Consider the following 12,933-nt stretch of genomic DNA (forward strand, 5'->3'; position numbering starts at 1 on the left):
GGCCCGTCCGAGCTGACTCAACTTGGAAACAAGCCAAGCATAGGACCATATTACGTGCAAGCTTGAACTTGATAAAATGCTCATTCAAATATGTTTACACAGCGTTGGTATATTAGCTACCAATTATTGCACTTAAGATAAAATTTTGCCAGCTAGATTCGCTCCCCAGGTCTTGTTAAAGCTTCAATCCGACCTATTTGCATCATGCAATGTGTCCGATGCTAATGGAGCATTATTATTGAAACATCTTTGAAGTCTTTCTGCCTCGATTTGCCCAAAATTTCTCCACCTGACAATCTCGTGATTCCACATAGTTTCTCTGGCGTGCAATTTGGTAAATACACTACTAAGTTTTGCATTAAGATATCTCAGTATCCAAGTGGTAAAAGTCGGGGAATTCCTATGAAACTGCCATGCAGGAGGGCACCCGTTTCTTGGACAAAATAAAAAAAAAAAAAAAACTTTAGCCATGACACAAAAAGATTGTTTTATCTTATAAAACTTGGTGCAATACATAGTAGTTGAGTTCGAAACTAGTATGGCCAGAATAAGGCTGACAAACTCCAAGATGATGGGTAGTAAGTAGCACCCAGAAAACATTGAAGACAGGTAAATTTTCATCATAGTTTCATTGCTGAACTCTTAAACTCATCCAAGCATCCGGTGATTCTAATATCCAGTAACTGCTACATGATACTAGCACCAGCTGCTCATAATAGAAGAAACACAAATGGATGAGAAAAACCTGAACAAGAATTTCGTCTGGAAAATAACTCAAATTGTTGTACAACAAAAGTTAACAAACGAGAATTCATATTCCTACGAGTCTCCCCGGATACAATAATATTATTTTGATATGCAGATACAGCCAAAAACTCGAGAGCTCTGAAAAATAAATGGATAAATGAACACCCACAAAAAAAGGTTAAAAAATGACTGGGGAAAAGCTCCAGGTAACGCCTCATTTGGCCCGGCACTAAAGCCGCTTATGGGTGGTTCTAACAGATCTACAGCCCCAACACTATGATGTCTTGGTCTGCATCTCAAAATATAATCCATAACTCAATTAGATTGTCCATATTCTCGATAAGGAAGAGCAGAAAAGACCAATGAAAGGCATACCTTACTCAAGTACTTTCTATGAAGCTTTAATGCCTCGTTACATGCCTTCTTTGCATCCAAATGTCCAGTTAAGTCATTTAAGATCTGCAGTGCTGATAGAGTTAGAAGGCGGGGAGAATGACACATGCGCGCGCGGAGAGAGAGAGAGAGAGAGAGAGAGAGAGAGAGAGAGAGAGAGAGAGAGAGAGAGAGAGGACCTTGACAACATCGTCCAGACCTTTGGCTTCCTTCAACAGTCGCTTGTTCTTGGCCTCAAGAACACTGGCTACAAGAAAGATGGTAAGAGTGGCCCGTGGATCCTTATGACGGGCCTGCACATTCTTCCTCTCAAACTTCCCATAATGCAGCAGATTATCATCTCCTACCACCGCTGCTAGGCTTTTTTCAGCAGAAACATCCGACTCATACATAGAGAAGAGGTTGGGATTGTATTCCATAGACCAAATAAGCTGAAAGTTTCAGGAGATCAAGCAGCCTTCTATTTTAAATTGTCTTCTCATTGATAACCAACATGTATGGTTATAGATTATATTGAATGACAAGGAAAAGAAGGATAAGTTGAAGAACACTGAGGCTTCTAAATAATTCTGTGGCGTCGATATCTGCTGGTTTTGCACCACTAGAAGAGTTAAAATACAAAGCATCTATACAAAGTAGAAGGCCTACCTCCCAAAGGTACAATGCATCAACAAATGAGAACTCTCTGCGAAAAAGGACCATCAACATACGGAAGGCAAACAAATACTCCCCTCCATCCAGATTTTCTGTCATTGATGGTTCATTATCAGAAGTATGGAGACTCGCATTTACAAAGTATATTTTTTCCATAATCTTGAGCAACTTTTGTTCATCATTCCTTTCTATTTTAAAGTTCTTTCGACAGGATAGCTTTGGAGCTCACAAATCAAGAAATCAAGCAGTTGGGAATTTGTTAACCAATTTCTTTCTTAAACAAGTGGATGGAAGCTAGAAAAAAGAAAGAGAGAGCTGAAAAAATATCTAATTGTATTACACGCATACTAACATTATCAATTTGAAGGTATAGATAGGAAATAAGTGGGAGCAAGAAGCTCAATTTCTTCTCCTTGGACAGGCTATTGCACAAATAATGATGGTAGTTATTGGTCCCTAGATAACAAGATATAAGTTCAGGATTTGAATGGTTAGACGACTGCCAAACAGATTATACGAATCCCCAGACTAGCTTTTACCTAGACGAATGTCAGATTGGTCCTTTAATATCCTTGGTAACATGGAAGGTGGCTATAATACCAGCACCCATGGAAGCAAGCAGGAAGTTGCAGAAATTCTGTTAATGCTTTATATGCTCCTTTGACAGTAAATGGTTATCTTTGCAACCAGCAAGTTAACATTTTTGAAGTTGTTATCTATCCAGATTTCCACTAATCAAATCCAAGAGTGAGGGGAGATCTCTTACATTCACCTAAAGGGTCTTATCATGAAGTCCTGCTTTGAAGGTGGTCTGTAATGAGGGACAAGAATGAAAGCAGCCAACTGGCAAGCAACTCATCAAGAAGTAGCCAACACACACACACACCACACCCAGAGAGAGAGAGGCAGCTATCATCAATGTACTAAAGGGATATAGGAAGAAGGATACCGTTTTGCTAGAAGATTGGCAGGTTTTAAAGCTGTATACACCATTTACTTAAACACAGAAAATGTGCACCACATATGAATGGGGGTACTAATTATTGCATTGACATGAATGCAGACATCTTTTTCTACCAAACCAAGCACTAACACAAGTCGTTTCTCGCAGGCAATTGCCTTTGTATTTAGAATTTAAGCTTTTCTAAGGATGAGCACATAACAACAATAAAAAATAAAAAACACTGAACAGCATCTTACAACCAGCATGATGAAAGAGAAAAATATAAGATAAGGCCCTGGAAGCTCAACATTCACCTATGTTTCTCAGGCTGATAATGACATTCAATATCTACAGACGGAAACTAATCTGAACAGCATCTACAAAACAAACCATGGAAAAAAACATGAAATAAAACAAATTTCATGTAAAAAGATGTTGGATTTCTCAGGCTGATAACGACATTCAATATCTACATATTTCATTGTATACCAGAAAACTCATATAATGATTTTTCTTGATAGGAAAACTAAAAAGCTTTTAATTAGTGAGGGAAAAATTCAGTTTTGTGATTCTTTTTGGATGATTGTTTTAATGTTTATCCATTAGAACACATTAATTATGCACTGGTTGACCAGACCAGAATGTCAAACACTTATATATCTACCATAAGGAGATTTCCATCTATCTTGCGCACAGATGCATATGAAGAATCTGATGTGAGATATCCCGCAAAACAGTATTCATGGCACTGATACACATCCACATCAACAAATTCAGGCACGTGAAACTTGAGTGTCTAGAAAAACCATGTCAGTATTTCACAAATTTGCCCCAACACCACGTGAGTCATCTAGACATGCAGGGGAAGAACATGTATGATTGCCAACCCATTCAACATAAATATACAGAAAATTTAGCACAAAATAATCTTTGCGTGATCGAACAATCAGTAGACCTGGAGTAGTAAATTCAGGCATCTCAAAATTACAATAGAAGTAGATTTTTTTTTTGATACAAGTGTAACAACAATATATCCAACTAAATAACTCTGTAGAGGTGCTCAGAAGTTGTACCTATGTGTTCATGGAGGCTTTGGATCAATAGCTTTTATGACAGATGATAATATAGTCAATTGAGCCTGGACTCCGATTGAACTACTCGTGCATTTGAAATTACCTCGCTTTATAAATAACAAGATATAACCATAAGAGTTCATGATATCTGAATGGACAGAAAAACTAAAAGCCTTTATTCTAAAACAAGATGGGTAAAAAAGTGTAATTAACTTAATTACAAATTGATAGTAAACTACTTTAAGGTATAATGTCAATATTTCATATTTATAGAATAAATAAGCAGACTACAGCAAAGCACAGGATATAGTCACAAGGACAATCATTTCAACCAGTGTCGACATTTTGTATGCTTCATGAAACAATGCAACAATGCACAATTCATTCTTGATGCAACTATTATATTTGAAACACATGATCACAATCTTTATTGACAATTCATTCTTGACGCCACTGTGGTATTTAAAATACATTATCACGATCCTTAATTTTTATTGCCTTCTAAATATGATGCATTTCTTTCTCTCTTAGCTAAAATTCAAATGACATCAAAAAAACAAGGATTGTGTATAAAGAAGTACAAAGATGCCACAAAGGATCCGGAGAAAATACGAAAACTGAAATAGTAGGAGAGGGAGGAAGGGATGGTGGCAGAGATGCAAACACAAGTGATCCAAAACTAGAAACGAAAAGAAACAAGTGTATACCAGTTTCCGCATTAGACGTTCAAAGCACCAAAAACCATCTGCTTCATTTTCAAGAAGTATTGATATTGGTGAACACAGGTCACTCATTCCTGATTGAAAAACTGTACAGTCAGAATGGATTGCTCAAACAACATGAGACCTTAATATTATATAATAATTGAAGTGCATCATCTTTTTTTAGTCGATAACATTAACAGACTACTCACCCTGGCAGTAACCGATGTCCTTGTCTAACCATGAATAAACTGCAAGCAATGTCCCAAAGCTTTGCTTGGTTTGCTGGATTTCATAATAAACAAGTGCCCGGTCTGTACGTGCTACATCCAAACCTAAAATCAAATATTTTGACCCAGTAACAGCAGCTATTAGTTCTTTGAAAACTAAGGAAATTTCAGAAGATTAGAAGCCATAAACATTGGGAGTGGTATGCGCCATAATGATGCCTTCCAATAACTCTATTTGATGAGAAGTGGCGTAAATAATACTATATCATGAATAAAGTTTACAAAACACATTTGTTTAATGGAATATGAAACTCCACTAGCAAAACACTACTTTTGGGCTAGTTTCTACCCAGTTCCCAAAATGTCAACTGAACATTTCAAGCAGTATTTTGCTTGTATTTTAGATTTTTCTCAGTAGAAGATAAAGATCATTTCAGATGTTTCAGGCTTGTTCTCCGTGATCTCAGGGATTGCTTCAGTTGATATGAGCACTATTTTCACTACAATCATGAATTTTCTCGACCAAGAAATTCAATGGACCATATATTTCAGCCTAAACATGTCAGTACAAATGAAAACAGTTGCTACCAATCATTTTGCTAAGATCTGTAGTATGTATTGGAGATAAGATCTGTGATAGATGTCAACTGTCCAGCTGGATTGATAGGATGCAAAATGGAAACAAACAGAAGAAACTGTTCCAATCACTTGTGCATCTACAGAAGAATGGTGAAAAAGAACAGACTAGTTATGAACAAAATAAGTTTAAGGATGACCATGTAATAATGTACACAAAGATGATCAACTTGGATCCCAATGTCAGCAGGCACAAAGTAAGATGGCATGCAAAGCAGAAAATAATATTAGTCGGCATATGCATCACGTAATAATCTCAAATTATAACTAAGTTCTGATATAAAAGTCTCTTCTCAAAGTACAGAGACTAAGTCCTTATTTCTCCATTCCAAGTAGCATCAACAAGTTGGTTTAATGGTCAATTGTAACTCTAAGTTCTGACTGAAGTCTAAGGCCCTGCTTGGGGGAGCTGTCAGCAGTAAAGCTGTTGGAAGTAGAGCTGTCTGAAGTAGAGCCATTATAAAAAGCTGTTTGCTGTTTGGTAACTACATTCGTAAAGTGTTGTGGTACTTTGTTTGGTGTTTGGTAAACAAACTGAAAAAGTACTTTTGTATGACAAAATTACCAATAAGGACATTGCATAGTATTATCCAACAGAACATAATAAAACATAACATATATTAATACATAAATATACGATATAGTATAATATTTTTGTAATATAAAATAATATTATTATAATATAGCATAATAGTAATATAATTATTAGAGTAAATTAATATTTAGTAATATAACATAATATTAAATTATTTAACATAACATATTAATGTATTATGATATAATGTAATATATATTATATTTATAGTATAATACAATAATAAAGGTATAAAATATTATAATTATTAGTATAAATTAATTTCTCATAATATAACATAATATTAAATTATTTAAAATAAATATTAATGTATTATAATGTAATGTAATATAATATAATATTTATAGTATAATACAATAATAAATGTATAAAATATTATAATTATTAGTGTAAATAATTAATAATGTTGAAATATATTTATTTATTATCTTATTTATTCATTCATTCATTCATTCATTTATATAAATATTTATTTATTTATTTATTCTTTTTTATTTTTTAAATTTCTTTTCTTCTCTTTTTTTTCCCTTTTCTTCTTTTTTTCCTTTTCTTTTTCTTTTCTTTTTTCTTCTGTTCTTCTCCTTCCTTCCTCTCCCCCGTTCTCCTTTTCTTCTCCTCCCGCGTGGCCGGCGGCGCCGAAAGGGGGCCAGGCCACCGCGGCTGCGGGAGGGGGCCGGGCTGGGGCCGGCGGCGGCCGCGGGAGGGGGTCGGGTCGTGGCCGGCGGCGCCCGCGGCAGTCTCGGCGGCCGCGGCTGGCCCCCTGGAAAGTGCTCTCCTCCCGCGTGGCCGACAGCGCCGGGCCGGGCCGTGGCGGTCGCGGGAGGGGGGCGGGTCGTGACCGCCGGCGGCCGCAGGAAGGGGAAGGGCGCCCCCTTCTTCTTGTTCTTCGGCCCCTCCCACCGTGGGACCTCCTTCTTCTCCGGCACCGCCCCTTTCCGTAACGGGGACATCGTCGCCGGCGGCGGCTGCAAGAAGGGGAAGACCACCCGTCTTCCTCTTCTTCGGCACTTCCCCACCATGGGGGCGGGGGAGAGGGAGGCGGTGCGACGGCGGGGCAAAGGGAGAGGTGCGGCGGCGAGGGAGAGGGAGTGGGGTTGAGTGGGAGAGGAAGAGACGGTGAGAGAGAGGTTTTGGGAGAAATTTTTTTTTTTAAATGGAGGTATTTTGGTCAAAAATACAGCTTTCCGAAAAAGCTGAAAACAGCATTTCGGAAAGCTCCAAATTAAAGCTTCCCCCCAAAAGCTGTTTTCAGCTTTCCGCAAAAGCTGAAACAGCTTTTCGGAAAATTTATCAAACACCATTATTTAGCTAAAAGTACTTTGGAGGGGCAGAAAGTGCTTTTTGGCCCTCCAAAAGCTCCCCCAAACAGGAGCTAAGACTTTCTAGCTTATACATTTTAACCAAAATCAGAGCATTCCTCATATGGTTATTTCCTAAAAATGATACAGGAAGTATTCCAAACTGAAAGCATCATAGAAATAAATGGGATTTCCACACTCAGAGTATAATAGAAATAGATGGGATCCTGGACCAAAAACAAATTTGATCAGCTAGCCATTAACACAAGCAATGACAAAGATGGATGATGTCATTGTTGTTGATGTTTTACCCAATCTGATGTAAGGTAAGCTTCCACTGAATGACCTCTTTGTCTCGAATTACATTATTTTGTACTGGAAAATCTGCATCATCGGATTGCACTTTCTCTTGTGAAGCAGTCCCATTACTTGATGGGTCCTGAATAGGCTGACCATCTTCTGTTATTACAGCGTTGTGATTATCTTGCCACTGCCGATTGTCTTATCCATTTCCTGGCATTTTGACTTCAAAGTTACATAGTCTAACCTGCCATGGTTAGTTTGATCAGTAATTTTAAAAGCCCCAAAACAATAGTACAGCCTTCTATCCATGATTAAAATACATAACCTTTGACAAGTGGAAAGAAAGCAAATTAGCAGTGCACCATGCATCTGAGATGCACCAGAAAGATGAAAAAGAATATACTATTTTCTGTAATATAGGTTATCAAGAGACAAGTCTACAAATTTTTAAACATTTGGATAATTTACTTGCTGGGGGGAAATCATTACCTCCGACGCTCTCTTAGTCGACTACGTTCATCAAAAGTACTCTTTGGATCATAACACCCTAGTAAAAATTCCCAAACAACACCTTTAATTGTCGGATGAACACCCTGACATAACACCAAAATTAAAAACGATATCGCAATTCAAATCTCATGCATAAAATTTACATCAATGCATTCATGGAATCAAATCTTATAAAATGGTAACCAATCCTATAAGTACGACATTATCGCACCAGTTGCATCACAAGTCAAACTCAAGTTGTTGGATTTTTCGTGAAAGTTAAGATCAATAAGAAAATATTTATGTATATTGTTATCTTTGTTAGTTTGTTATGGTTATGGTTCTTCTTAAAATAGATAAAAATGCATCTTGGAGATGTTGCTGGCTTCAGGATTTGAACAAATTGTGAATATCGAATGGAAATGTATAATCACATTGAATCAGTGAGATGATTTATAGCATGTAACTTAGTTTGGCCCTCTCCACTGGGCAAAGAAGCAATGATGAAGGAATTGAGAAGGCAAGAAGTTCTGAATTTCAAATTTTGAGATGAGAATGCATTGAGATGGGCACCATATGGTGTTTCCCTTCTTTACATCACTTACCATCAACATAGTGTCAAACTACCACCTTCTTTATCAAATCTGGGGACCACTATTGGATATTAATTTGTCATATGATACAACATGATCAGTAGATTCACACACGGGGGGGGCAGGGTGGGGAGAGAGAGAGAGAAAGAGAGACCCAAATTCTATATCATACCATACTTTAATATTTTATATGACACAATTAGTTATTGCTTGCAATAAAATTATGTTATACGACGACAACCGATGATGATGATGATGATAGTGGTGGTGGTAAAAACTCCAACCATAAGTTCTCTAATGAAGTTTCTAAAATATCAGTATCACATTTTCCTATGATGTCACAGTGCACATAAATGAGTTATTAGTGGCATCATTCTAGATTCTAATCATTCAACAAATACAATCAGTGACAATTACAAATGGAGTCGCATGAAAAATACTTACTCCACTCTGTATTCGTCTAAGCACTTTAGCTATATCCAATATACCTTCCTCAGAAAATGAAGCATGCCATCGTCTTGCACTAAGAGTTTTTCCTGGCTGCAGAAGTAGAGGCACAGGTCATATGCCTGATCGGGAACCATGTACACACACCAAAAAGATCTTTAAGAGCTGATTAAAAATGTCAATTATTGTGCAATCAGGAATATCAAAAACAGTATTTCAGAAAAGAGATGGTGCACAAGGTACTCGAGAGTAATGATATAAGTATATTTACTATATTTTTCTCATACATTAGCCATTTGCTTGTTAACAGATCTAAATGGAACTATGAAAGTCGAGATATTCATGTCATATATTACAATGTTCAGTCAAAATCATGAAGTTTTAAGCAAATAAACTATTCTTCCAGAGAAAAAAAAGTAAGATGCATATATTTAAAATACTATCAAAGATGCCTAAGTTGGCTTCTTGTTGCATTTTGGCTGGTTAAAGTCTTGGTTTCTTTTTTTAAGTGCATGGCTAAAAGGGGGCAAAGTAAACATAGCAATGCAGCTCAATTCTGGACTTTAGGTCGGGAGCTCAACTATAATAAAAGCAGTGCTGTCGGTGGATCTTTCTGACTACAAAAGGAAAAATGACGGAGACACATGTGGTCCTATTAGCATCCTACCGGTGAAACACAAACAATTATTTTACCCATAAAAAGTTCTATTTGTTTTTATTTTTTACTGGAGGAGTGCAGGAACAAGCGAGGAGGTGACAGTAAAAAATATTAATAAATTTGCAAATAACCTCCACAGGAAAGTCAAAAAATCAAAAGCAGATATTCATGTAACAAGAGAAGGTGAAGAGGTGAAGAGGCTTGAGCGCTAGAGGCATCATGGCAGATACACAAATCTTCAGCAAGTGATAAGGAAAGAACTGCTAATTTGGATTAGAAATTGCTGAGGAAATACACCATTGTAAGAGGGCCAAGCTTCATCTTGCAAGATTAATAATCTGTTGAAGCAAATTAAAGTTATGATGGTTTCATTCCCAAATCTCTATCATTTAAGTAGAAATTAATTATAAAAGTTATACATTGTTGGGAAAAACAGGTTATGAAAAAATATTTGTTCTTCTTAGTGCAACAGTTTCCAAGTTTCTGTAATTTCTATCAGAAAGTTATTGAACTGAAATATAATTTTCACTCCAGCCACTCTGCTATCAGTATACAAGAAGCCTGACATATAAGCCACTACTAGAATCATGATTGTATTAAACCAGGAAGTGAGGTTTGTGATGTAGTGCTCGACTGCAATAACTGTGAACATAGTTAAGAAGTCAAAATATGTTGTGAACGCCTAAAAGTGTTTTTGTTGGTCTCATAACAACTCTTCAGTCGTGGGAAGGAAATGGATGCAAAAATTAGGTCAATTAAGAGTTCCCAACAATACCATCTTCGGTCTACCTAAAGTAAAAAGAACAAATCCTTTATGGCCTTTTATTAGTCTTTCAGTAGGATTATTGTTTCGCTAATTGCAGCAATGAATGACGCTCTTGATCAGGAATGGATTAGGGCAGCGATCAAGCCCTATTGCTGGAACCCATATCTTCTAAAAATGCAATCACAGATCGAAGAAGCTAACAAAAAGGCATAATTCGATACAAGAGCTATCCTAATATTAAAATATCACGGTGGGGAAAGAAAAAGGTTGCAAGAAAGAATCAATCAAGAAAGGGAAAAAAGAAAGAAAATTCGGTGAGGAACTGACCCTGGGCTTGAATCGAGAAGCAGGGACATCACTGCGGCACTCCGGCCTGATCGGATAGAAAGTATCCAGGCTCCCCCCAATCTTCAGGAATTGGGGTACAGCAATCCATCATCATTCCCTTGATTCCCAATTTCCTGTTCGCTGGACAAACCTCAAATCTTCAAATCGCTTCACCAAGGCGCCCTAATCTTCCTTTTATAAAACCCAGAACCGTCCCTTAATCGGTGGAATTCCCAACAGATGCATCGCGCAAAAAACATGATGAATTAATGGAAAACATAGTTCGATTTTGATTCAAGATTCTACCTTGTGCGCGGCAATAGGATGAATGCCCCGGAACCGATTTGGATCACAGAATCCACGAGAAAATGAGCGATAATTACACGAAAGGAAGGACGAACGAGATGAAATTAGGGTTAGGGTTTTGCTTTTTCTTTTTTCTATCTGCCGTTCGAAGGGGCATGGAGAGATATCGAAGAACGGGATCCCGCTTCGAAATAACGGCTAGTTTGGGATTCTTTGCCGGAAAGACAGCTAAAGCTAATCTAGGCCCCCCGAGTACCTACCTGGTCGGCCATCGTGCTTGCCGGATGCGCTGGCGACCAAAAAGCTGTACAAACCAACTGATTCTTTGACGCCTATATTTGTTCGGGCTGATTTTTCATAATTCAAATTATGTTAGGCCGAGCTTTTTGATGGCAAAAAAATTACTTTCTCACTCTTCAAAACATATTTTTAAATAAAATAAAAATATTTAGTAAAAATTTGGAAAAGCTTTCTTAACTTTTCAGAAAGCTAAAAATAATTTTTGAAAGAAGCTTTATTTTGGAGCTTTTCGAAAAAATACTTTTAGGCCCCATCAAAAAGCTGTTTTTTACTAAAATATTAATGATAAATATAACAATTACATAAAATGTCTCTTTATAATTTCTAAAAATCTGTAGAAGGGTAAAAAATTACTTTACACTAATAATTATAATATTTTATATATTTATTATTATATTATACTATAAATATAATATTATATTACATTATATCATAATACATTAATATGTTATGTTAAATAATTTAATATTATGTTATATTATGAAAAAATAATTTATGCTAATAATTATATATTTTATACTTTTGTTATTATATTATACTATAAATATCATATTATATTACATTATATCATAATACTTTAATATGTTATATTAAATAATTTAATATTATATTAAATTATTATACTATAGTATACAATATTATATTACTGTATTATAATAATATTATATTATATTGTGGTAATATTATACTATATCATATATTTATGTATTAACATATATTATATTTTATTGTTCTTTGTTGTATAATACTATGTAATATTCTTTATGATCATTTTGTCATACTAAACGTAAATTCTCACTGTGCCACAACATTTTAAAAATGTAGTTACCAAATAATAAACAGCTTTTTATAAAAGCTCTATTGCTAACAGCTCTTCCAAACGGGACTTTCATTGGTGCAGCTAACCATCCCTTTTTGGCCGCATGGCTGACCTGCCAAGATGACGTATGCCTACATGCCACTAATCTCTGAGATGCATTAGCATGGATGCTATCTATCTTGCATCACAGCAACACATAGAGATGATTGGTGGCGTGCGTCAGTATGGCCATGTATGCAATAATTTTTTAATAATATATATATATTTTTTGGATATGAAAGAAGTTTTCTAAATTTGCTATGTTTCAATTTATTAGATTAAAGCTATTAATTAAAAGATAAAAAGTTATGCTGCCAAGTACTTCATCCAGGAATTTTATACTTGTATGGTATTTTTGTTTTTTTATAATTTTCTTGTACATGTTTGGAGATAAATTGGTTTTTAAAGTGGTAGACAAAAATTATTACTGTATTAAAAAAATATTTGTTTTTCATTTGCAAGATTTTTAGGAAGTAGTTTTAGGGATTGCAACTTCATTGCAATTTTAAAAGAGTCCACAATTCTCCAGTGAAGCAGGATAGATATAATCGCCGAGTATTTGCTTGAATGGTATTATCCCTTGCAACTTGAGAAAGGTGGTGGGAGTTCAATATT

The 12,933-nt window shown here is 35.9% G+C and overlaps 1 protein-coding gene across 1 annotated transcript; it reads right to left on the reverse strand.

Annotated features, from left to right (window-relative positions):
* Positions 1-599: 599 nt before the first annotated feature.
* Positions 600-11,431, reverse strand: LOC103706922 (TBC1 domain family member 15). The gene is given in 14 exon segments (XM_039115646.1): positions 600-1,036; positions 1,123-1,206; positions 1,320-1,571; positions 1,789-1,886; positions 3,811-3,826; positions 3,828-3,917; positions 4,518-4,606; positions 4,724-4,845; positions 7,582-7,741; positions 7,744-7,817; positions 8,063-8,166; positions 9,100-9,195; positions 10,854-10,958; positions 11,420-11,431. Coding segments are annotated over 14 exon segments (1,317 nt in total). The 3' UTR covers positions 600-1,021.
* Positions 11,432-12,933: the final 1,502 nt, after the last annotated feature.

Source organism: Phoenix dactylifera, chromosome 18 (assembly GCF_009389715.1).
Source record: "Phoenix dactylifera cultivar Barhee BC4 chromosome 18, palm_55x_up_171113_PBpolish2nd_filt_p, whole genome shotgun sequence".
NCBI lineage: Eukaryota > Viridiplantae > Streptophyta > Magnoliopsida > Arecales > Arecaceae > Phoenix > Phoenix dactylifera.